The sequence below is a fragment of the Ursus maritimus genome, unplaced genomic scaffold (assembly GCF_017311325.1).
Source record: "Ursus maritimus isolate PB19 unplaced genomic scaffold, ASM1731132v1 scaffold_23, whole genome shotgun sequence".
NCBI lineage: Eukaryota > Metazoa > Chordata > Mammalia > Carnivora > Ursidae > Ursus > Ursus maritimus.
In genome coordinates this window covers 6,717,158-6,742,362 of record NW_024424786.1, presented here as the reverse complement: position 1 = coordinate 6,742,362, position 25,205 = coordinate 6,717,158, and the positions used below count along the sequence as shown (strand labels likewise).

The window sequence follows — 25,205 nt, the reverse complement described above, 5'->3', positions numbered from 1 at the left end:
CAGTGCTGACTCATTCTCTGGGGGTGTTTTGGAGGAACTTCCCACCTTCTTCTTCTTTAGGATCTCTTGATGTGACTGGGCTGTTGAATTCATCTCCCTCACTCTCTAGGAATCTAGTATTTAACTGCATTGGGGTGTCACCCCCCCCCCCGAAATTTCCCTGGTCGGGGTCTAAGACCATCCCCTAGCCAGACTGCTGCATGGGAAATACATGGGAGATACTCTGGGCATGAAAGACCTCTCCAAATCGATCTCTCTTTGTCAGCTATCTGGCCACAAGCCATTGGATTTCTCAGGATGAATCAACAGCCTACCCAGGCACCAGTGTGGAGAGATATATACATACCATGTTCTCTAAGTGGTTCTGCAACAGCATGCCTTTCCTGAGACATGAGATGGGCAGCGCTCACAGCACATTGACAATGGTCCCCCTATATCCTATCAGATTTCTTTCAGCCTCTGCAACCTCTTTCATAGACTGGCAGTCATATACTGGTTTCTAGATACCTTTTTTTTCACAAGTTTGTATTTTTCTTAGCAAGGTCATGGATGTTCTCAAGATGCCCCAGGCTGGAGAGGGAGAAGTGAGGTGCTGCCCTCAAGTGATCTTACATGCAGAAACACCAAGGAGTAGTTGGAGTGAAAGAACAGGAAAGGTCTGTCTGTTCAGAGCTTGCTGGAGATACATTCCAGGCCTCCCAGGCATAAAGGTCAGTGAGGCCTGGAGGCTTCTGTCAGTAGATGGGGCAAGAGGGGGTAAATATGGATTATCATCTTTAATGTGACCCCATTTGTACCCACAAGATTATGGGTGGCTTGGGAAATGGAGGTTATGTACAAAAAAAGTACAACAAAGAAAATAAAATTCAGCCATAATCCGCCACCCTGAGTATATGCGTTCGTGTTGTGTAGAAAATCGCTATAATAGTTACCTTTATGACATATCATGAACACTTCCCTTAATATCTTCCAAAACATATTTTTTGAATAGCAGCCTAGTATTCCACTGCATGGCTATGCCACAATTTAAACAATTTATTTTTGGACTTTCAGGTAATAAAGTTCTTCTCTATTATATACAATTCCATAATGAATAACTTGCAGTCTAAGTCTTTGTGCGCAGCTCTGATTATTTTCATGTGATAAATTAACAGATGTGGAATTTACTGGGTACATATTTATCTATCTTGATGTTTTCCTCCAGGAAAATTGTACTAATTTAGCTCCTACCAGCAGTGTATGAGGGTGTCTGATAAAAGCCATTTTATACGAAAACCTCTGTTGGGTGAAAATTACCCAGTACTGACCAGAATCAGGGCAGGACCGTGCTCTGAGCGCTGAGGGTTAGAAGGCTGCTCTGGCAGGAATCCATGAGACCCAGCCTCCTCGGTTTAGTGTCCAGAGGAGTAAGTCGCTTACCAAGAAGCTCTCAGATTTTTCAGACGCACCCTAAAGAAGATGTGAAGACGGCTCGGCTGACACTGGGGCCTGACCCTTTCCGCCCCGCTCCCAGACTCAATTTCTTCCCCGTCAAGTGGTGATACGATCATTGCCCTGCCAGCCCCTGCGGGCTGTCGTGGGACTCCAAGGAGATGAAAACGTAAAGGAGCGTAGTGCTTTCGTATATTACTAAAAATAGAGTGCGAGGGGCGGGAGGGAGAAGCTCGGCGGCACCGCAAGGCTGGTGGCCGGAGGCGCAGACAGTCGGAGCGCGCGGGGCGGGGCGACTGGTGGGAGGCTCCAGAGGCGGTGGTCCGGCTCCCGCGGGCCCTCCCTCGGCTCCGCCCCCGCCCCCACTGCGGACCCCTCCCCCACGCTGCCCCCGCCTCCTCCACAGACCCCTCCCCCGCCCCGCCCCATCACGGACCCCCTCCCGAGAACCGGCCCCGCCCTCACCGCAGACCCCTCCCCCCGCTCCGGCCCCCTCACATTGGGCCCCTCTCCCACGTCCGCCCCGCCTCCGCTACAGACACCTCCCCGTGCCTGCCCTTTCCCCACCGTAGACCCCTCCCCAACAAGGGCCCCGCCTTCGCTGCAGACTCCTCCCCCGCGCCGGCCCCTCCCAATCACAGGCCCCACCCACGTCGGGCCCACACCCCAGTCACTAATCCCTCCCCTGACGGGCCCCACCCCCGACCCCTCCCGGAAGCGCCGGCCGAGCGGCCCCACATGGAGCACGAGCCGTGCGCCTCCGAGGCCGCCCCTGCGGCGGCCGCGCTCTTCGCCTGGGTACGTGACTCCGCCCCCGGGCCGGGGCCGCTGGGACTGAGGGGGCGCGGAGGTTCCGGGAGCTGGCGGCCTCGGCGTGGGCTTTCCTGGGCTGGTCGGCAGAGGTCAGGGCCAGGCTCTGGGTTGGAGGACCATGGGCTGGGGCCTGAGGTGGAGAGGGTTGGGAGGGAGGGGCTCTCACGGGTGACTTAGGGGCCTGCTGGCTGGTGGGGTACCGACCCGAGGGGCTGCGGCGCAGCGGGAAGCATCTGCCTCCTGGGCAGAGTGTCTGGTTCCGCGAGAGCCCTAGGGCCCAGAAAGCGCCGGGAGAAACGGCGTGGAGGGATCGCCCGGTCCCAGAGCCTTGTGGGGCCACCTGTACCGGTCACCCTCCTGGTGTCCGGAGGATGCCGGCCCCTTCCCAGCCCCACCCCCACCCCAGCCTGGCGGGAGCATCCTTTGATGCCAGGCCTGTGATGGTGGGCCGTACACAAGGCGAGATCCTGCATGTTTGCTGATATTCTTCTGTGACCGGATCTTGCCTGTATTGGCGTGGGAGTTTGCGCCGGTGTCAGTTTGACGGAGGCACTGAGAGACGGGGTCATCTTTATGTGTCCTGGCTGGGAGAGAGGAGGGTCTTTGCACAGGGGTGTGTTGCAAGCGGCCGACCAGACAGGTGCACGGGAATAAGCAGACGTAGTGTCTTGTTCTTTAAAGGCCATATCACAATTGTAATGAGTGGTAGAATTTGTTAATGTCAGTCTCCTTGACTAGAATGTAAGCATCGTAAGGGTGGGTATTGTGCCTAGCAAATATTTGTTGACGAATGAATGAATGAGGCCCTTTTGTGTGCCTGGTCTTTTGAGAGAAACATACAAGTGAAAGACCCAGCTCTCGAGTTGAGGGAGTGGGATAACACCTATATTACTGTTAAAACGAACATGTGTTGACTAGTCGAACAAAGGTAATTATTAGTACCAGGCAGCACTTGTTGAACATAAAGCAGCAGACTGGCAGGAGGGAGCCGGCAGTGTGGCCTGAGGTAGTCTGGCTGGCTGGGTACTACATTTGAGGTGGCACTTGAGCTGGGGATGGATTTGGGGATTGAATGTGTGCCTGGGGTGGGTGCTGGTTCTGGCTTTCCCCAGGCAGGTGGCTGGGGTCTGGCGTGTCAGATATGGCCCCTTCTGCTGCTTGGAGGGCTGCTGGCCTTCCTGCTGCATAAAATGTGTGGAGGGGTGTATTAGTTTGCCAGGGCTGCCATAGAAAAATACCACAGACTGGGAGGTCTTAGAAAATGGAATTTTATTTCTTTGCAGTTCTGGAGGAAAAGTCTAAGAACAAGGTGTCAGCACGTTTACTTTCTTCTGAAGACTCTTTCTTTGGCTTGCAGATGGCCGCCTCCTCACCATGTCCTCATGTGGCTTTTTTCTCTATGTGAGAGCATTCCTGTTTCTCTTCTTACACTGGATTTGAGCCCTACCTTTATGACCTCGTTTAAACTTAGTTATCTCTTAAAAGGCCCTATCTCCAAATATAGTCACATTCTGAGATATTGGAGGCTGGGGCTTCAACAGATTAATTTTAGGGGAACACAATTCAGCCCATAACAAGGAAATTTACCTCCTTGGAGTTGTATGTGTGTGTGATATGTCTGAAGTGTTTGTAAGGAAAGGAGGCAAATACAGCTGTAACATGCTGTATTAAATTTTCCTCTGTTTTGCTTTAGCCTGGATTTTGGGCCTCTTGCTGCATTATAGAAATTGAGTGCCATAATTTGAGCCTCAAGTCTCTCTCACTTTCTGTTCAGCAGACTGCAGTCCTGCTAATGGGGCAGCCACAGAGATCTCAGGGCTGACGGAGACATCCTGTGCATGTGTTCCCCACAGTGTGCATGTCTTTCCTTTCATCTTTCCTAGGTAGGGCCTCATCAGATCTTACATTCTTTCACTCTGTTCACTATAAAATATATGTACACCTTCCCTGGGCCAGCACAGTTTCAGATGCAGGAGAAATGGCAGTGAACAAAACAAAGTTCCTGCCCTCAATGAGTTTACTTTTTAGTAGGGGAGGTAGACAATAAACAATAAGCAAATGTCATGTCAGGGAGTGCCATGAAGAAAAATAAAGCAGAAAAAGGGGGATAAAGTGATGGGGGTACTGTAGATATAGTTATACAGTTAACCTCTTGCCAGGGAACCTGTGGGCTGAAGTTCGCCATATATCCTTAGAGACACAATATAGTATAATGAAAGGAGCGGGGCATATCTGACTTGTTGCCTTCCCAGCTATGTAACTATGGAAAGTTACTTAACCTCTCTGAGCCTTAGTTTCTTCATCTGTAAAATGAGAGCGATCATGTCCATCTCCTCTGTTATCGTGAGAATTAAAGACGAATGCCACCCATTGGAGAAGCACTCAGTAATTGGCAGCTAATACTGCCCCTGAGGGCATCTGGGACCTGTGCCCCTGCCATGGCTTTGCTCTTCCACCCTGGAGTCCTTGCAGCCCAGTACAGCTCTGAAATAGACCGGGAGGGGCAGAAGTTTGTATGTATGTATGTATTTGGGGTAGTTATTTTAAATCCCCTTTTCTCTTTCAGGTGTCTTAAAAAACAAACACACTTGAAAGGTTTTACTACTCATATCTGGGAAGAACCAGCCAGGAGTAGATACTTGAAGGAATTATAAAGACTTCTGAAATCTAAAGATTCTCCCTGCAGGTCTACAATTCTTTATCTTCAGTTTTGAATAAAAAAACCCAAAACTGACCTGATGTAATGCTATTTTTAGTCTTTGCCTTCTCACTGTATTTGTACCTTTTACTGCAGAAATAATGCTATTTTGCTTATGGGTGCAGCTCCTGAACCTTGCAGCAGTGTGTAAGATTTATATACGGTATTACTTTTCTAAAGTCGATACAATTCTGAATCTGAAATACATCTGGCTGCAAGGGTTTTGGATTAGAGATTCTGGACCTTTATTTCATAATAACAAAGATAGACATATTGCCCACCAAGGGGAGATCTGTTCCTTTACAGGAATCTCACCATGTGAATCTCAGAGTCACAAAACACTGTACTTGGAATGGCCCTTCGAGATCATTGCCAACTTCTTTCACTTTACAATGAAATAACAATGAGGTGCCCTGCTTGAGGGCACAAAGCCCTCAGCTAACTTTGATTACAGAAGTCATTGCCTGTTTTCTCAGCCAGGGCATAAGGGGAAGGGACAAGTCCAGTGCATTGCCCACCCACTTTGTTCCCATTTCCCCTCGTTATTTCTTTTCTTAGGCTCCCTAGAGAATTAGCTTTTATCAAAAGGAACTCCCATGCTGCCCCCCAAAGGTGACACATGTGGGCTGGGGCTTTGGAAGGAGAAGGCAAGGAGTATCTTTGGATAAGTAGTGGATGCTAAGGGCTCCTCTCATGGGGAAATCGTGGTGCTCTGGAGATGTGGCCACCATCTAAGTAGGGGTTGCGTATAACAACCTCTCAGTCATGAGCTTATGAAATCTCGTCTGTTATAGGCTCTGAGAGTCAGGTCAGCATGAGAAAGATAGGGACAGATAAATGCACATTGACAGTTATGGTTCCTGTACTCTCATCCTTGCCTTATTTTATCCCTAGGGTGCAAACAGCTACGGGCAACTTGGCCTTGGCCATAAGGAAGACGTACTTTTGCCCCAGCAACTGAATGACTTCTGTAAACCTGAGTGTATCAGGAGGATCACAGGAGGAGGGGGCCACTCTGCTGTTGTCACAGGTAACATCCTTCTGGAGTAGACATTTCTTATTTAGACATTTCCCACTAGTGTGTTATGTTGCCATCTTTCAGCCTCTTGTATTTTGCAGAGGAAAACATTTTTTTGTGAAAGAGCCAAGTACCCTTAGAGAATTCTAGATTGTCAAGAGCTGAAAGGCCTTCAGGGATCTTCTAGGGTCCCTGCCCCCACAGAGAGGAAAACCGGTTGCTTAAGGTTACAAAACACATTAGTGGCAGAGTTGCAACACACATAACATTTTATATCATGTGTTGCTATTTAACTTTGACATGTGAGTTACAAGTCTTTGCAGTTAGATTGAATATTCCTTGAGAGCAAGAACTTTGTGTTTTCCTTAATTTCCTTCGCAGTACCTATGATAGTACTTAACGTGTACTACAGGTGCCATGATATTGCAAAGAAGGGCATATTGCATCCTGGTTAAGAACATGAGTTCTGGAATCAACTCTCTGGGTTCAAATCCTGGTTCTTCTATTAGCTGGGTGGCCTTGAGCATGTTAATTCCTCTGTGCCAGTTTCCCCTTTGCTACATGGGGGTAATAATGCTGGTTGAGGAGAATCAGTGAGTGAGAGGGCTGCATTATGACTTTCATGGGTCCTTGGCACTTTTGCCTTTGTGGACCCTTTCCTCCATAAAGAAATATTAAGAATTCTACTTTACAACGGCATTGATATAAAGATTCGTCTAATCCAGGCTAGATTTAGCATTGTATATTCATTATTATTGCATTTATTTTTTTCTTATTTTAAAAGAATGTAAAATTAGGGGCTCCTGGGTGGCTCAGTCAGTTAAGCTTCTGTCTTCGACTTAGGTCTTGATCTTGGGTCCTGGGATCCAGCCCCACATTGAGCTTCCTGCTCGGCACGCAGCCTCCTTCTCCCTCTCCTTCTGCCACTCCCCCTGCTTGTGCTCTCTCACTCTCTCTCTCTGTGAAATAAATAAATAAAATCTTTAAAAAAAGAGTATAAAATTAAAACATTTTTGTGGGCCTCTAAAAAGTATTGTGAGCCCTAGGCACTGTGCCTAAAGGATAAATCAGCCCCACAGATAAAGCTCGTACCATAATATCTGGCACATTCTGAGTTCTAAATGAATGTTGGCTTTTCTTGTTATAGTAGGTGCTCAATTTGGTGATTGGCCACTGCTCTAGGACTTGGAGTGTCCCATGTAGATACTAGATTTGAGCGCCGTGGCCCTATGCCATTTAGGCCAGTGCACGTTAACCTACCTGGCTTATTAGTGTGAGTGGGAAAGAGTTGCTGGGTTTGTGACTGCAACTAATTAGTGAAATCCTTTTTCTCGCTTTGACAGTTGTCATTTCCCCTGTGTACACTATCACCAAAGCCTTTGCTTTTTGTAGATGGTGGAGGCCTTTTTGTTTGTGGCCTGAACAAAGACGGGCAATTGGGGCTTGGTCACACAGAAGATGTTCTGTATTTTACTGCCTGCAGATCCCTCCTGGACTGTCCTATCCAACAGGTAGCCTGTGGCTGGGATTTTACCATTATTCTCACAGGTGAGTTCACTCTTGGGTAAATCTTTATCAGCTCAGGGCATTGGGTAAGAAGAGCTTGATGGTGGTGATCCTGATTAAGTGAAAGGCTCTTTATGTGTAAACACATACAAATTTCTCTGTGGTTTTTGAGGAAAGTTGTGGGTGCCTTTTGCAAGAGGAGTTTGAACAGCAAAATTTTGGGCTGGAAAATTCTTTGCCAGAAACTGGGGAATGGACTAGATTAACTTTGGTGGCTACTTCCTGTCCCAGAAATTCATGATAGCTGCGTGCGTGGGCTAGCTGACCAGTCAGGCTGGCTAAAGGCTACTCATGGGGGAATGTGGTGGGGAAGCTTGAGGAAATCAGAGGGCACATAACAGTGGGGGCAGCTTTTTCCCCAGTGAAGGATTTAAAAAAAAATTAAATATGGTTGGGCAGAACTGTTTGGTCTCTGCAAAGCCCAGATAGCAGAATAGGATGTAGAGGGATATGGCCAAGGGGTTAATAGGATAATGCTCTTGGGAGCAGCTAGCAATAGTTACTTTTTGTCCGCTGACTTCTCCCTGGAAGTAGTTTTGCCCTGTCTAGCTTGTCATTTTGGATGGAAAAGACCATCTAGAGTTTCTGATTAGATTCCCTCTTGGACACAGTCCTCTGGCAAGGGTGTCTTCTGACCATATCTTCTCCCACCCCACCCTTGTGAATTCTCATGTGCATAGCTCAGGTCCCAGGCTTTTAGCACATGGCTTCAATTATTGTTTCCTACCTATCCCTGTTGTTGCCTTGTCTTTCACTCTCCACATTCCCCATGCTTTTCCTTCTAGAAATATCACGCGGAACATTGTTCTCCGATATATTTTGTCTATCTGATTCATGAACTCTTATCCCTTCCTTAAAACTCTGCTCAGGGCTCACCTTCTCTTCTGCAGAGGGGTTCTATAATGTGTGCTGAATTTAGTAGTAATAACTCTAAATAATAGCTATCGTTTCTGAAGTGCTTCTCGTGGACGGTGTTGGGGTTGTAGGGTGTCAGGGGATAACACTCTGTTTCCTGCTCACTTTTGGAACAAATCGTGAGAAAGGTGGAGGGAGAGCAGTCAGCTAGCTGGAGATCACACGATTGGCTTTTCACTGATAAAGGCTACGTTGGAGGACAGGGTTAGTTAATGGCCAGGCCAAGTGTATTCTACCACACTCCTCCGAGCCAAACTTATTCTGCAAACACTAGGTTATCTCTGTAGGGGAGACAGTTACTGTGCATCAGTCTGGAGTACCTGAGAGGGAGGTGCCAAGCCACATGTGTCCTGTTCCTTCTCCCAAACTCATCAGTTGGTTAGGTTATCCCTTTTCCCCTGGAAAGCAGTGAGCATGGGGAAGGGCCAGGGAGCGAGGCCTGGAGTGTTAAAATAATGAAAATTATGATGCATAGAAACAAGAAAAGTGGGGAGTAAGTATCCTCCCATCCCAGCGCCGGGCAGCGGGCTAATGTTCTGCACAGATAAGCTGCCATTAATTAGGTAGTGTGATGGGGAATCTGGGAAACTAGCCCTGTGCCTTGTGTTTTTATTCCTAGAGGAGCCATAGAAGCAGGGACTGTGGTGACTGAGTGTGCTGACTCACGGCCGTACTTCCTTGTCTCATTCCCTTTGCTCTTCCCACCCTTCAGCGTTTACCCGCTGGTCACAGATATTTTACTTCTTAGCTTATGATTTAAATATTTGAATTTTGCAGAAAGTGGGCAAGTTCTGTCCTGTGGATCCAATTCCTTTGGCCAGTTAGGAGTTCCTCATGGCCCTCGAAGATGCACGGTTCCCCAGGCCATCGAGGTAAGGATAGCACCTAATGTGTAACTGACCACGTCCTGTTAAAGCCTTTCCTTGCCCCAGACTCAGGGACTGTCTGGGTCTCTGAAAACCCAGGGGCTAGTCACAGTGTAAGTTGAGAAAACCTAGGTTCTCCCGGTAAAAAGTTGTTTGGGGGGATGGAGATCGTGAGTGAAAAACCTGTTAGTCCTCAGACACATTATAAATTTTTGTGAAATAAAACAATGAAGGAAAAAATGTCACAAAGACATTAATGACATTTTACAATTCTAAAATTAGTAATAATGGGAACGAGGTTAGAAACAGGTCCAGATAGAAGTGACTTATCTAAAGACACTAAGCTCAGCAAATGGTAGGCCAGTAGTGCCCAATAAAAATATGGTGTGAATATTTTTGAATCACATACATAATTTAGAATTTTTAAGGAGCACCATTTAAGAGTAAAGAGAAAAATATGAAATTAATTTTGAAAATAACAGGTTTATTGAGATGTAATTCACATGCCACAGAATTTACCCTTTAAAAATGTATAATTTAATGGTTTTTAGTATATCACAGAGATGTGTAGTCATCAGCATTGTCTAACTTTAGAACATTCTCATCACCAGGAGAGAAACTGTGTACCCAATGGCAATTACTTCCCCTTCCGCCTCCCCCAGCCCCTGGCCACCACTCCTCTGTCTCTGTGTATCTGCCTGTCCTGGGCATTTCACATAAATGGAATCATACAATATGTGGCTTTTTGTGTCTGGCTTCTCTCACGTCACATGATGTTTTTAAGTTTCACTCATATTGTGGTGTGTAGGGGAGATTAATTTTAATAACTTTTAAATTAAGCCCAATGTAGTCAAACTATTATTTCATTTTATGTGTCACTAATGTTAACATTTCCTAATGAGATACTTTATGTTCTCTATTTCATACTCTGGTGTACATTTTGTACTCAGAGTGTGTCTCAGTTCAGCCTAGTTACATCGAGTCACATTTCAGTTGCTTGGTAGCTGCATGGAGCTAGTGGCTTCCTCCTGGACAGCACGGGTGCTAGACAGGACTCCTGGCCCTAGTTCAGAGCTCTCACCACTGCATCATACTTAAAATGTACACATTTTTATGAAGTTTGTATGGTAAGTGCTCACAATAGGACTGTGGAATTTTATTTTATTTAAAATTTTTTAATGATTTATTTATTTGAAAGAGAGAAACACACAGAGAGAGGCAGAGAGCATGTGTAGGGGAGGGAGGGGCAGAGGGAGAGGGAGAGAAACAGGCTCTGCACTCAGCACGGGGCTTGATCCCATGACCCTGAGATCATGACCTGAGCCAAAACCAAGAGTCGGTCGCTCAACTGACTGAGATACCCAGGCACCCCAGGAGTATGGAATATTAAAAGAAATATACTGGGTTGTAAAAGCAGTTTCCCCACCTCAGCTGCTCACATCTAGCTAATTTTCTTAAACTCTGACTCAGAGGGGGAAATCTGTTTTCATTGGAGAGAACTTGTCTGCTCCGGTCATGTTGCTGAATTACGATGGCTTGTCATGATCTCCACAGAGTTTTAGAGTGTTCAGGCTGCTGTAACAAGAATTCTATAGACTGGATGGCTTCAGCAACATTTATTTTTCACATTTCTGGAGGCTGGGAGGTTCAAGATCAAAGCATTGGCAGAACTGGTGTCTGGAGAGGACCTGCTTCCTGTTCATAGACACTTATTTTGCTGGACAAAGGAACTCTCTGGGGCCTGTTTTATAAGGGCATTAATCCCATTCATGAGGGCTCCATTCTCATGACCTGATCACCTGCAGAAGACCTCATTTCCAAATACTATCACATTGGGCAATAGGTTTCAATATATGAATTTCAGGGGAAAACAAACATTCAGTCTGTAACACATGGTATGCACAGAAATCTAGACTCTGCGGTCCCTGTCGTAGGAAGTGTTACAGTTGCCAATTACACATAGATGGCTTTTTAAGAACCTACATACGTTATAATTAATTTAGCTTAGGTCACGTGATTAAAGAAGACAGAAGGGAACAATGGTTAAAATATGTTGGATGACAGAATCAGGAGGTGAAAACATTTGTCAGGCTGTATCCTCTCAAACAACAGGAGGAATGTGCCAAAGTGAAATATAAGAGAAATGCATTCATTTATTTAATAGCAACTGTAGGCACTGTGTTTTGGGCCGTGGGGACAAAGGTGAGTACGACCCAGTCTTAGCATTTGAGGGTCTTAAGAGTTTGCAGGTACATGGTAGATACAGAAACACCTAAATGCATTACCATGTTAAAACTATGGTGGGTGCAGGTATATCCTCAAAGGAGGGAATATTTAACTCTTTCTAAGGGAGGGCGGTGGAGTGAGAACAGGCTTATGCTGAGCCTTGACAGTTGAGTAGAAGTTTAGGTGGCTTGAGGTAAGATGCACAGAGTAGCTGTAAAAGAACATTCCAGCAGGAGGAACTGTGAGCGAAGGTGTAGAAGCATAAAATATCAGGGTTTGGGAGACCAAGCAGTTCAGTATGATTGGAATATAAGAAAGGGGTAGAAGTGCCAGCGGGGAGGGGACCATCCAGGGGGTCGTGTATGGCAGATGGTCAGAACACTGTGTTAGGGAGGGGCCAGAAGGGGTAGCGTGGAGGGTGGAGTGAGGAGCGCACGGTCTCCCTCTCTCTAAAAAACAAAAACAAAAACCAAAAAAACCCCCAACTTTAAACAAGTGTTTCCTATCTCAGTTTCTGAGGGTCAGGCATTTGGGAACAGCTTTGCTGGTCTCATGAGGTTATGGTCAAGATGTTAGCTAGGACTGCATGCCGTGTGCTGATGGCTCTGGGCTGGGTGGGCAGATCCGCTTCCATGCGCTCTCACCTGGCAGTTGGCTTCCATTCCTTGCCACATGGGCCTATCTGTGGGATGGTACAGGCATGGCATCTGGCTTCGCCCAAGAGAGATTCGAGAGTGAGGCCAAGCAGGAAGCCTCAGTGCCTTTTATCACCTTGTCTCTAGGCCACTCATCCCTTCTTTATCCTGATCACTAGAAACAAGTCACTAAGTCTAGCCCACATTCAGCCAGAGGGGAATTAGGCTCTGCATCTTGAAGGGATGGGTTTCAAAGAATTCGAGGACTTAGTTTTAAAACCACCACAAGACATCTTAGAGAGGACACGACAACTGTCTTCACATATTTGGAAAGCATTGTGAGAGGCTAGAGGCAGCTAAGGAGGTGAATGGAATGGTGGAAACATGGAGTAGGCACTTGGGGATAGTGAGCCCACGTCACTGGAAGCAGCTGCTTGGCAGGGGTAAGATGATGGTTTCCTGGGGTGTTATGGAGGGGTTCTGGCATTGGATGGGGCTTGGACTAGATAAGAGGTCATCCAGCTAGAACCCTTGGTGAATGAAGTTTTATTGGGACACAGCCATGCCCATTCATTCATGTATTGTCTGTAGCTGCTTTTATGTTACGGTGGCAGAGCAGAGACTATGACACAAACCATATGGCCTGCAGCGTCTAAAGTAGTTACTTTCTGGTCTTTGTAGAAGACATTTGCCAACCTCTGGACAGGATGACCTTGAAGGTCCCTTGCAGCCCTGAGACACATTGTGATATGTTTATTTTTAAAGGATGTTTTCCTTTTAGGGTTACATATATAGGTGTTTAGGGATGGAAATGTTGGAGGTTGGGGACTCTAAACCAGTCAGACACGTAATGAGGGCCATGCCGCATTGTATCAGGGCATAAAGTATGTAACATTTTGCAGACGGGTGATTCTAAGATCTCAGTCCTGTTCTTTCTTTCGACAGCTCCTGAGCGAGAAGGTTGTTTGCATTGCTGCTGGACTGAGGCATGCTTTAGCTGCTACAGGTGATCATTTGGCTTTTATTTTCAAAATAGGCTCATCATAAGGAGAAACAGAGCTTTAGAGGAAATAAACTTTAAGGAGTAATTCAGAGTGTCCTCCCGTGCTGCATTTCTGATTGAAAGAGGGGACATAAAGCCAAAGTCATGTGGGAAACCTTTAGCAGATGAGGAGGGAGGAAATGAACTTTTCTAGCTCCTTATTATGTTCTAGGCATGGTGCTAGATTCCCTTGATTTCATCAATGCCTCATTTAATCCTCACAACCTCGCTGTGATACGAGTTCCATTTTTACATGTGAAGAAACTGAGGTCCAGAGAGACTCGAGTGCTTGTCTAAGGTTGCACAGGGAATAAGGTGGTCAAAGAGGGAGCTGGGAACAGAGTCTGGAATGATCTCGTTTCTGAGGCCCACATTCTTTGCTGTGAACTATGCTGCTTTCCTAGCGGATTTTAACGTTTATTAATGCAAAGGCTTCCAGTGAGCTTGCCTCCTGTACAGTGAGAGGGTGGTGACGGACCTTGGGCTGACAGTTTGCGTGAGGGTGCCAGTGGCAGGCCTGCAGAAGAGCAGTGAGTCTTTCTTCTCTCCCTGGGTCATTTTTCTGCTCCCTCTCTCGTGGGGTCTTCGCAGGGCAAGCTAAAGTGGCGCGGCAGCTTAGGCTCAAGCGCTGACGAGTCCAGCCACGGCCTGGGGAGGCTGGAGGAGGCCAGGAAGGGTCTGGTGCAGCTCGCTGCGGATGCTCGCCTGGGGCTTCATGTTGCTCACGGAGGAAACAAGTTTCGAGATAATTGCAGATTCACGTGCAGTTGTAAGCAATAAAATGGATCTCATGCACTCTCTTCCAGCTTCTCCCCATGGTGACACTCAGGTGAACCGGTAGCTCAGCAGCCTGGCTGGTCTTGCTACGGTCAGGATACGAACCGTCCCAGCACCATAACCATCCTGCCTGTGGCCCGTTGCTAGCACCCACTTTTATCCCCTTTTATATACCTTTTATACATTCACTTTCTACCCACCCCCACCCCTTCTAAGCTCCTGGCAGCCGTTCTTCTGTTCCCCAACAGTCATGTCATTTCAAGAACATTACATAATGGTATCGTACGGTATTTAGCCTTTTGGGGTTGACTGTCTTTGCTCAGCAGGATTCCCTGGAGAGTCATCCAAGGTGTGTGTGTCAATAATTTGTTCCTTTTTATTGCTGAGTAGTAGTATTCCCCGGTATAGATGTACCACTGAATTAGTCATCTCAGGCTGCCATCACGAAATATCACAGACTGGGTGGCTTAAACAGTTTTCTTACAGTTACAGAGGCGAGAAGTCCCAGCTGAAGGTGCCAGGAGGGTTGCTCTCTGGTGAGGCCTCTCTTCCCGACTTGTATATGGCTGCCTTCTCGCTGTGTCCTTCAGGGCGCTGGCTCTGTGAGCTCATGGAGAGGTGGAGACATCTGGTGTCTCTTCTTCTTTTTATAAGGACACCAGTTCTGTCAGACGGCCTCACTCTTATGACCCATTTAACCTTTATTAGCTCCTTATAGGCCTCTCTCCAAATGCAGTCACACTGGAGGTTAGGGCCTCAACATGTGAATTTTGGGGGGCACAATTCAGCCCACAACAATGCAGTTTGTTTAACCAGTCACCCATTGAGGGACATCTGATTGTTTCCAGGTTTTGGCTATTAAGAATAAAGCTATAAACATTTGTGGACAAGTTTTTGTGCGAACATAAATTTTCATTTCTCTGGGATAAATGCCCAGGAGTGCGATTGCTGAGTTGTATGGTAGTAATTACATTTTTATAAGCTGCTTCTCCTTTTAGAAATGAGCAGGACTGGAGAATTGCCTATTATTGGTTTAATTCCCCCTTTCTTACCAACTTTCTGTAATTGCTAGTCTTATGTGTACACTTCTGTCCAGTTACAAAGCAGCAGTTTCCATTATGCATTTGATGGACTTAATTGTAAGTCCTCATCTCTTCCATTTAATCTGTAAATATTTCTGCAGACATTTCTAAAAGATCAGGACTCTTTCTGAAACCGTTACCAAAATACCATCATCATACTTACGAAAAACTAACAATAAAGCTGTAATTCGATCAAGTATCCAGTGTTTAAATTTTCTTGACTGTCTCAAAAATATATATATATATTTGATTTTTTTTACCTTTTTAATTTTTTTTTATTTTTTTATTTTATTTTTTTTTAAAGATTTTATTTATTTGACAGAGATAGAGACAGCCAGCGAGAGAGGGAACACAAGCAGGGGGAGTGGGAGAGGAAGAAGCAGGCTCACAGCGGAGGAGCCTGATGTGGGGCTCGATCCCATAACACCGGGATCACGCCCTGAGCCGAAGGCAGACACTCAACCGCTGTGCCACCCAGGCGCCCCTTTTTTAAATAATAATTTTTTAATTATGTTAAGTTAGTCACCATACAGTATATCCTTAGTTTCTGATGTAGTGTTCTCTGATTCATTATTTGTGTATAACACCCAGTGCACCATGCAATACGTGCCCTCCTTCCTACCCATCACCGGTCTATCCCAATCCCCCACCCCCCTCCCCTCTGAAGCCCTCAGTTTGTTTCCCAGAGTCCACAGTCTCTCATGGTTCATTCCTCCTTCTGTTTAAAAAAATATATTTTTTAACAGTTTGTTTGAGTCAGGATCTGAATGATGTCTAGGCTGCAAGTGGTGGATATGAATGTCGTTTTTCTCCTTTCAAAAATATTTATTTATTTATTCCTTGTGATTTTTTATTGTGATAAAATGCACATGACAAAATTTACCGTCTTAACCATTTTTGCGTATCTAGCACTTTCACATTATTGTGCGACCATTACCACCGTCCGTTTCCAGAACTCTTTCCATCTTGTGGAACCACAAACAATAACCTCCCTCCCCCATCCCCACAGCCCCTGGTGACTACCATTCTACTTTCTGACTCTCTGATTTCAACCACTCACACAGGTCCCTCCTGTGAGTAGAATTGTACAGTGTTTGTCCTTTTGTGGCTTATTTCACTTAGCATAGTGTCCTCAAGGTCTATCCATGTTGTAGTGTGTCAGAATTTTCTCCCTTTTTAAGGCTGACTACTATTCCATTGTGTGGATAGACCACTTTTTTGCTTATCTGTCACCTGTTGATAGATGCTTGGATTGCCGCCACGTGTCAGGTGTTGTGAATACTGCTGCCACGAACATGGGTTACAAATACCACTTCCAGGTCCTGTTTTTGGTTTTGTGGGCTATATACCCAGAAGTAGAATTGTTGGATCATATAGTAATTCTATTTTTAATTTTTTGAGGAACTGCCATGCTGTTTTCCACAATGGCCGTACCATTTACGTTTCTGCCAGTAGTGCACAAGGGTTCCAAATAACCCCGCATCCTTGCCAACATTTCTTCTCTTTTATTTTTTTTTTAATAGTCATCCTAATGAGTGTGGAGTGATATCTCATTGTGGTGATATTGAGCCTCTTTCACATGTGCTTTTTGGCCTTCTGTACGTTTTCTTTAGAGAAATATCTCTTCAAGTCCTTTGCTCAGTTTCGAATCAGGTTTTTTTGAGTTGTTGAGTTTCAGGAGTTCTCTATATATTTTGAGTATTAATCCCTTATTGGATATCACAAGATTCTTTTAATCTATAAATTTTTCCTTCCTTCCTTTTTCTCCTCCTTGCAGTTTATTTGTGGAAGAGATGGTAAGTGTTGTTTTATTTCGGCACCGTGTTTCGCTCGTCGTCATCACTTGTATTTCACAAAGCGGGCTGATCTGTTTATAGTCTAAAGGACCGTGGGTCACAGGATGCTTCCAGAGCAGTGACTGTAGATTAAATACATGAAATGTCATCTACACATTTGTATGAGGTTCAGAACATGGGCACATGAACTAGATTCAGCGGATAGGGAAGTAAAAGGCCATGCCACTGAAGGAGTGGCTATTAAGCTATCTTGCAGTCATAAATATGTATTTATTTGGTAATTAGGAATCACTGCATTTACCTTGGTGCATTAGAAAAGATACTGCATTAGACATTAGGAGAGGTGAGTCCTAGTATTTTCTCTGCTACTAGCTCCCCGTATGGCCTTGGGCACATTACATCGTCTCTTCAAGCCCTCAGTTTGCTCGTTTACTAAATGTGAGGAATGGACTTGATAATCTTCAGGGTTCTTTCCTGCTGGGTCTGGATTTTGAGTTGTCCTTCCTGGTTAGTCATGAATAAGGTGTTGTTTCAGTAATTTGACTCTGGAAGAGTGTCCTGGAACTTTTTGGAAGGAGTGTTAGTATGTGGGAATTTTCTTTGGTGGTCTTAGATTGCCCTGAAGATTGGACTTGTGATTGGCTTGGTGGTAACCAAGTCACAGGGCCCGTGGAAGCACCGAGCTTCTCCATAGCAGGTGTGTTAACTGCGAATGCATTGAGAATCTCCCATATCATGGGGCTCCAGGAGCAGTCTGGTCTTAATATCCTATTAAACATTTTCTCGTTTTCCTCTTCTGCTCCATTGGGAAGCAAGTGGCATTGTATTCCAGTGGGGGACTGGTTTGGCATCATCTGGACGGCGGTTGTGCCCTGGGCAGACTCTCCCACCGTTTTTGACAGCAAAGGAACCAAGCAGAGTGACAGGTAAGGCCCGTACTTCTTGAGTCCTATATTTATTCTTTCTCAAGAAATAGTGACAGAGGCATGCAGAAAATGGGTAAATGGAGTTTACTCTTTATGCTGCTTTTGCTATTTTCTTAGTTCCTCTGTCTTTAGTCTCTGTGTTGGTTCATCTGTTAGTCTTGTTAGAAATTTTGTGGACCCAGTAAAAGTGCCCCTCCTCGCTGCCAGAGGGGGAACCCATTGAGGGATCGATGCAAGTCAAATAAGTGGAGATCAGAATGGTAGCTCTAGAGCTGTTGAAAGTTGGGTTGGGAGACGTGACTTAGGTGTTTGGAAATAATGTGTAGCATTGGTGAGCCTCCAGATTCTGAAGCCCTGGTTCGATGTACTCCCCGGGCACTGTAGCAGCTGCGTAGCCTCAGCCCTGCTAAGCTCGCCGCATGGCTGGGAGCGCGTGAGGCGGCGCCCTCTCTGCAGGCAGGCACATCTCAAAGGGAGAACCTGGAGGGACTGTGCCTCGCATGCCCAGTTCCTTCTCCCAAAAGGAGAGCAGGAGTGAGTGAGGCTGTAGAGTGAGGGTGTAGAGTGAGGGGCCAGGAGTGTTCTGTAGGGAAATCTCTTTACATGGGCACATGAGGAGTGGGTAGTGACCATTCTGCCCATGGGTCTGGTCTGTCTTTGTTGGTCATTTAGCCTGTAGGGCTTTCTCTTCTGCTTTTCACTCTGGGGCTCAGTCTCCTTCAGCTCCTTTCTCTGCCTACAATCTCACTGTGGGCCCCCTTCCCTTTCTCCGTATAGCACCGTGTCTGCATCTCCTCCTCTTCCTTTCTTTCTCTCTTGCTCTCTTACTTTGTGGCCCAGTCTCCCGAGGGTTGGCCTTAGGAAAACCCGCACAGAAAAGCTCTGCTATCCTCTAGGTGAGAACAAAGGAGGAATTTTTGTGGGTGGGATAGGAAGTAGGGAGAGAAGGGAAAAGAAAGCCACAGTGGGAGTGATGCACAGGGTGTTGGGGTCGTTCTGATTTTTCTAAGTCCTGGAGGCGCTCCCATTCAGTTGCGGGCAAGGGTGGTCACCCTGAAGCCCAGAGGTAGAGTTGGAGGGGAGACTCTTGGAGAAGGAGAAGGGGGCATTGGATGCTGGACAGGCAGTCCACTGCACATGACCTTGAACCCATGCATAAAATAAACTCATACTTCCCAAACATGTTTTTCCTGCCTCATCTAGGTATTCGCTGCTCCCTGGGCATTTCCTGCTTTCTTATTCCTCTGTGTCTATGGGCAAGCTCTTACCCCTGCCTGAAATGCCTTCCTTCCCGTTCCTTCTGGTAATCTTTATTCTATCCTGATAATTTTTCAAGGCCTAACTCAGACTTTCTCAGTGAAGAGTCTTCCCCATTCTGACTCCATTGCATTTTCTCCACGTGCATGGGTGGCGCAAGGTACTGCAGTATTGTGAATTGTTTGTACGTTTTCCCACATGCCACAGACTGAGCTTCTTAAGGGCAGGAACTGTGTCTACTTTCTGTTTCAGCACAGGACCTGTAATTGGAAGAAATCAGAAATGCTTTGATTTGATTTAAATGACCTATCTGGGGTCTATTTAGGGGCACAGCTTAGATTTCAAGTTGATGGTGGAGTTTTCCGATGAGACATTAGAATAGATCGTAAGCTTCCTGCCCTCAAAGTCTTTCCTTTTTTGTTCCCCATCGTTCCCTCTTTGCTGCTAGTTCTGGAGCTGCAACCCTGGCTGTCCTCTCCTTGCCTGGCCACGAGGCCCCGTGCTTCCTCTCTGGGGAATGTGCTGGAAACATCTGCTTTGTCCCTTTCTCATTCCACAGGATACTCGAAGGTGTGAGGCACATTTTATTAAGGTACTAGTTAATTAAACAGAAGTGTCAGAAAAGAATTACGGAATAAGACTGCATTTCTCTGCACGCTAGACCCAGTGACCACGGTTTCTAGCAGAGTTGGTTGAGATTATAACCTGTCAGTGAAGGCAGTGTGTAATTAAGGGAGGAAAAGTGCTACGTTTGGAGATGGAAGGCCGGTTCAAATTCTTAGTTCTGCCTGTATGTTGTTTGGAGTTTGCCTGCACACATATGACACGGCAGCTGAATGTATGAGATGTCGCTTCTAGGCTCACGCATGGACAGAGCTAGGAGATAGATGTGTGCACACACATCTTTACACATATGTACACCCATGTCTATTTGTCTGTTTCCACTCGAAACCATGAGTTTACAGTGATTTCTCCAATTACGATCCACTATTCCATGGTCGACTCTAGCCTTCCACCTTTTCATATCTGTACCTTTCCTCTCCTGTCTGCTAGTGACAAATCGGCTCCTTCATCTTCAGTATATTTTACTTATTTGTTTAATCCCTTGGTATGTAAACAGTGTCCCCGCCACATCACCCATCTTCTTGGCCAGCGCCACCGACTCAGACCTGCCTGCTTTGGCTGCAAGTTTCTTTCAGGCCCCAGTGGTGCTGCCTGAACCCCTTCTTTGCCTAATTTGTTCTGTTATACATGTGCTTTCAGAAGATTTTTTCTTTTTTTTTTTAATAGGCCTGGAGAATTCAAAAGCAACCTGTGTTCTTGCTGGCTCAGATCACTCAGCTTCATTGACAGGTAAGAACCAGCTCTTCAAAAGAGTCTAACACGCTGTTCGGGGTTCTGCATGTTTCTGCCTCACATGGTGGATGTTGGGACACAGAGGGAAGAGCGGAGACTTGGAGTCAGAATTCTGCTGCCTCCCCTGGTCTGATCTTAGGAAGTCACTTTACCTTCCGAGACTGTTGCCTTCTCCGTTGAGTACTCTGTGGGTAGTTTTGAGAAGTAAAGATGACAATACGTGTAAGGCGTCCATATGAAGGAAACACAGGCTCGCTTCCTTTCCTCTCCGCTGTACAGTAGGGACAAGAATACTCCCTCAGGGTAGTTGTGATCGCCAGATCACACAGCTAGCAGCTAGTTGGTATAGCACACCGTTATCTTATCCACCCGATCCGTTTGGTGTCTAATACAGCTGTCTATTCCCTCTAGCTCTTTGCTCTCTGACTAGGCTGTTCTATCCACCTGTCTTCCAGTGCTTTTATCTACCTCTCTGCTCTGTCTGTGTTCATCGACTCTTTATTTATCTATTTATCTCCATTTTTATTTACCTTTCGTCTTTGTATCTTCCATCTAATCTGTGTCTACATATCTTTCTAAATCAAATTATGCACATATTTCTCTAATCTATTTTGTATTTTTATGCATTTCTGCAATCTGTTTCATCTCTGATCCCTCCATCTCTCTGTCTAAACTGTTTTTCTCTCTCACACTATATCTCTCTTTTTGGTGACGCATCCTTCCATCCATTCGACACACCCCGCCAATACAGTACAAACTTTGCAGTGACAAAGCAGCATCTTCTTGGAAGTGAAGGTTGTCTCTTCCAAAGGTTCTCTTTCAAAGCCAAGACTGCTCTGATCCCTACCAGTAGACTGAGACAAGAGCTCTGAGAGATTTATTTTGGTAAGACCAGAGCTGAAGGCAGGACCTTTTTTGAGCAAAGGTGAATGACTTTCATACATAGTGTTTTTAGTGTTTTATGTGGAAATTAAGGTGTATGTGTACATAGGTACACAGTCTGGGTAATTAACGGTAACATGCATTCTCAACTTCAAATGTGTAATGCAGCCCAACCGAGAAGCTGCTACTGTTTCCAGAGTACAAGAGCCATAATGTGAGAGTTGAAATACTTAACGAATTCTAAACTACCGATAATTGTTATTTAACAAATTCAAACAACCAACTAACAAAAGAAATACGTACTTTTAGCCTATGTCTCATATTAGGTAGACTTACACAAATGTTACAAGGGTTGAGTTGAAGTGAATGCCAACTGTAAGGGAGCCCCCTGGGTATCTGACCCCATCTCTCCTTTCGTAGAGGAAGGACTGGAGGCCCCAGGGTGAGGAGTGACTAGTTTGTGCCCCACAGTCAGTGAGGGTTGAGGAAGGCATTCTTTTCTGAGAATAAGAGTATAGTATGAGATGTTTCTACTCTGTCCCAATCAATTTGAATAGCCAGCATTATGTAAACGTAGAGATTCTCTAATTGCTTGCTAACAATTTCTTCAAGAATCTTGTAATTAGTGAAGTTATTTATTATTTCATATGTGGGACACTTCTATGATGTTTTAAAAACATAGATGTTGAATTTTTGTTTTATTATGATAGCATTCACATATAAAATTCACCCCTTTAAGGTGTATAATTTAGTGATTTGTTTAAAGTATATTCACAAAGGAAATTGGTTTTTGATATTTTGAAAGTGAGTTGAAAATTGTCAAGATGAATCTCCCTCCTTCCTGGTCTAGTTCAAGCTGTTACACACTGGATTTTGTTTGTTGCTCTTTGGACCTTCTCTCTGGGGTTGTGGGAGATTATATAACTACTTGGCACTGCAGCAGAATGTGGTTTTGCCTGCTGATGCAACAGTGTGATGATCCTCATGTGGAAGGCTGTTTGTCTTTGCAAAAAGATGGTTTAGACTTTCTAAGATAAATGAAGGCTTGTTACAGACCCAGGCTCCCCGTCAGCGGCAGCTGGTAGCTAACCGGTCCATTCAATGGGCTGAGACTTTGCCGAGGGGCTTCTCTGCCCTCTTTAAGGGATCTTCCTACTTTGTACCCTCTGGTGAAGTCCATGGAGGTTGCCCTCCCTCAGGGCATGAAGTACACCAAATTTCACATCATCGAACTGCAGAATGTCAGCACTGCAAGGTCACCTGAGTGACAGAATGGCTCCACTGACTTACCCTCCCTCATCTTAGACCTGATGAAACAGGCCCAGAATGTGAAGTGATGCAGCCGGTGTCAAAGGGCGATGGAGTGGCAGCTCTTGGACTGGAACCCCGAATCTTGGTCTGATGTCCTTTAATGATACTGTTTGGCTTTCTGCCACACTGCCCTGTGGCAAGCAGTGCTGGAAAGCTTTTTTGGGCAGTCACAAAATGCAGTTGGAAGCAGAGGACTTGGCTTTCTCTTAGCCATGTAATCTTGAGAGTCATTTAACATTTCCAAGCCTTGATTTCTTTAGCTTTGAGAAGACTGCTGTCTAATAGAAATATGATGTGAGCCACATTTCAAAAAGTAAAAAGCAGGTAAATTAATTTTAATAATATATTTTATTTAACCCAATGTACCCACAATATTATCTCAACCAGTAATCAGTATGAAAATTATTAAGGAACTGCGCTCTTTGTGGTGTTTTTGTGCTCCATCTGCAATCTGTTGTGCTTTTTTTGTTTGACAACACATCTCAATTTGGACTGGCCACATTTCAAGCGTTCGGGAGCCACGTGTGTGCTCTGTGCTATATGCTACAGTGTAGAAACGTGGAATGTTAGGGGTGGTTGGAAAAGCTCTTAGAGATCATTCAAGGAGTCACAGACCGTAGGTTCACGGACCAAATTGTGTAGCTCACGGCTCCATTTGGTCTGGCTTCCAGTTAAAAATGGTTTTGAACTTGAATACCTTTTAGAGATGCATGTTCCCTGTGGCTTGGTGCCGTGGCCCACCAGTCTCTCTTGTGGCCTGTGTCATCAGTTACACGGTCTGCCCTTCTAGGCCCTTCTAGGCCATCCGCCCTCCCCTCTGGTTTTCAGCTGGTGAAACTAAGGCTTAGAAAGTGATTTGTCCAAGGTCAGTAGCTGGTTAGCAGGTCCAGGAATAGAAGCCAGAGTCACTTGACTCTGAATTTGCTTTCTTTCTGTTAATTCACAATGTCAGTCAGTGGTGTTCCTGCTTATACCACAGAACTACTGTGAGGTTCAAATGAACTGCAGTGCTGTGCGGATGGGAGGTAGCAGTGTTGTGTTTCCTGATGGACAGGGCATGTCGTGAGATAATCTTAGGTCTGAAAAATTTAAGCTTAAATAATATATCTTTTAACCTGTTATTTTAAAAAGTTAATATATATTTTTCCTAATCAAAGGCAATGCAAGCATATATTTTTTAAAAAATGGAGAAAATGGAGAAACATGTTTTTCTCATGGTAGATGTTCAGTAAATATTTTGTTGAATGAATTAATGAAAAAGTAAACTTACATATTCCTATTCCTTGACAAACTACTAAGAACATTTGGCCTTGTTTCCTATTTATAGAATTAAAAACAATCTTACATGTTAAAATGCTATACATGAATTTTGTATCCTGCTTTGCTCTACTCAGTGTCATAGCATAAGAATAATACAACTTCTCTTAACCACTTTTTTTGTTTTCAGATTTGTGTTATTTCCCATCATTTTGAACTAATGTTCCTTCACCTCTTTTGTTTCCCTTCTGTTTGTTTAAGATGCAGGAGAGCTGTATGTTTGGGGAAGCAACAAGCATGGGCAACTGGCTTCCTTGGCTGCTTTTCTTCCTATGCCCCAGAAAATAGAAGCACATTGTTTTCAGAATGAAAAGGTCACTTCTGTCTGGAGTGGGTGGACACACCTGGTTGCTCAGACAGGTGAGAGAGCAGCAGAGAATTTGTGGTTGGTAAGAACAGTGGGCTGGGGCCGGGGGGGCGGGTGTTGGGTATGGGAGGACAGCTGTCTAAACAGCTATGAATGCTCAGGACTAAGTAGGTAGGTTTTTACTATGAAAAGCTCTACGGATTGGGACGGGGAGGATCTGGGGTCGAGTTCTGCAGTCAGCCAGATACGGAGCTTTTCCTCTCTAGGGCAAAGGTTTACACCCAAAGAGGCAAGGCTAGGTTAGATGAACTCTTTCTGGCCCTACGAATCTGTGAGGTTTTGAGAAGGAACCCATTGTAGCATCACCCAGAAGTCTGTCCGGGTTGTTGGGGAGTTTTTGCCTTGTCCTCGCTGAAGACATGACTCTACTTGGATTTGCACCTGAGTCTAAATTAAAGGCTTCCGAAACTTAAAGATTAATATTTCAAGACTGAGGCAGGAGCATTACTTGGCATCATGGCTGGCAGGATATTTTGATTTACGTTTCCATTAACCCTAACCACATACATTGATTCGGACATCTCATACGTCCCCTCAGATGTCACCTTATGCCATGCCATCCAGCTTCTGGGATCGTCATCTTTTCTTGAGTCTTTATTTATTTCTCATCTTTCCCTTAGGGCACGTCTCCTTTTGTGGTCTTCATATTGCTGATTTTGTTCTCTGGGCTTGTTTTTTTATGGCCTCTCTTCTTCCCTGCCTTCCTAGAGCTTCCGCTGACTTACGTGGAGTTTCCCAGACATGTAATTCTTAAGATCTATGATCATGTCAGGGCCTTCTGAACTTCAGGGGTTCTCAGGAGTCCCCTTGCCTGCCCTTGGCCTGCTTGTTGCTACACACGGATCTCCAGACTCCCAGATACCGACCTAGTGACTGTTAGTTACTCCAGTGCCTTCCGGTTTTTATAGGGTTTCAGGTCTGCCT

At 45.3% G+C, this 25,205-nt stretch overlaps 1 protein-coding gene across 7 annotated transcripts in view; it reads left to right on the top strand.

Moving 5' to 3' along the window:
• The first annotated feature begins 2,100 nt into the window (after nt 1-2,100).
• Nucleotides 2,101-25,205, top strand: part of SERGEF (secretion regulating guanine nucleotide exchange factor) — a 217,453-nt gene continuing 194,348 nt past the window's right edge. For 6 of the 7 annotated variants that reach the window (XR_005837067.1, XR_005837068.1, XR_005837066.1 and 3 more), the window contains exons 1-8: nt 2,101-2,229; nt 5,837-5,972; nt 7,353-7,508; nt 9,219-9,313; nt 13,114-13,174; nt 17,678-17,791; nt 20,339-20,401; nt 24,116-24,274. Coding sequence is in view for 4 of the 7 variants with exons in the window: in XM_040638872.1 (XP_040494806.1) it covers nt 2,170-2,229; nt 5,837-5,972; nt 7,353-7,508; nt 9,219-9,313; nt 13,114-13,174; nt 17,678-17,791; nt 20,339-20,401; nt 24,116-24,274 (844 nt within the window). In the remaining 3 variants the exon portion in view is untranslated. The remainder of the gene's footprint in view (nt 2,230-5,836; nt 5,973-7,352; nt 7,509-9,218; nt 9,314-13,113; nt 13,175-17,677; nt 17,792-20,338; nt 20,402-24,115; nt 24,275-25,205) is intronic. The other variant, XM_040638873.1, reaches the window with a different exon arrangement.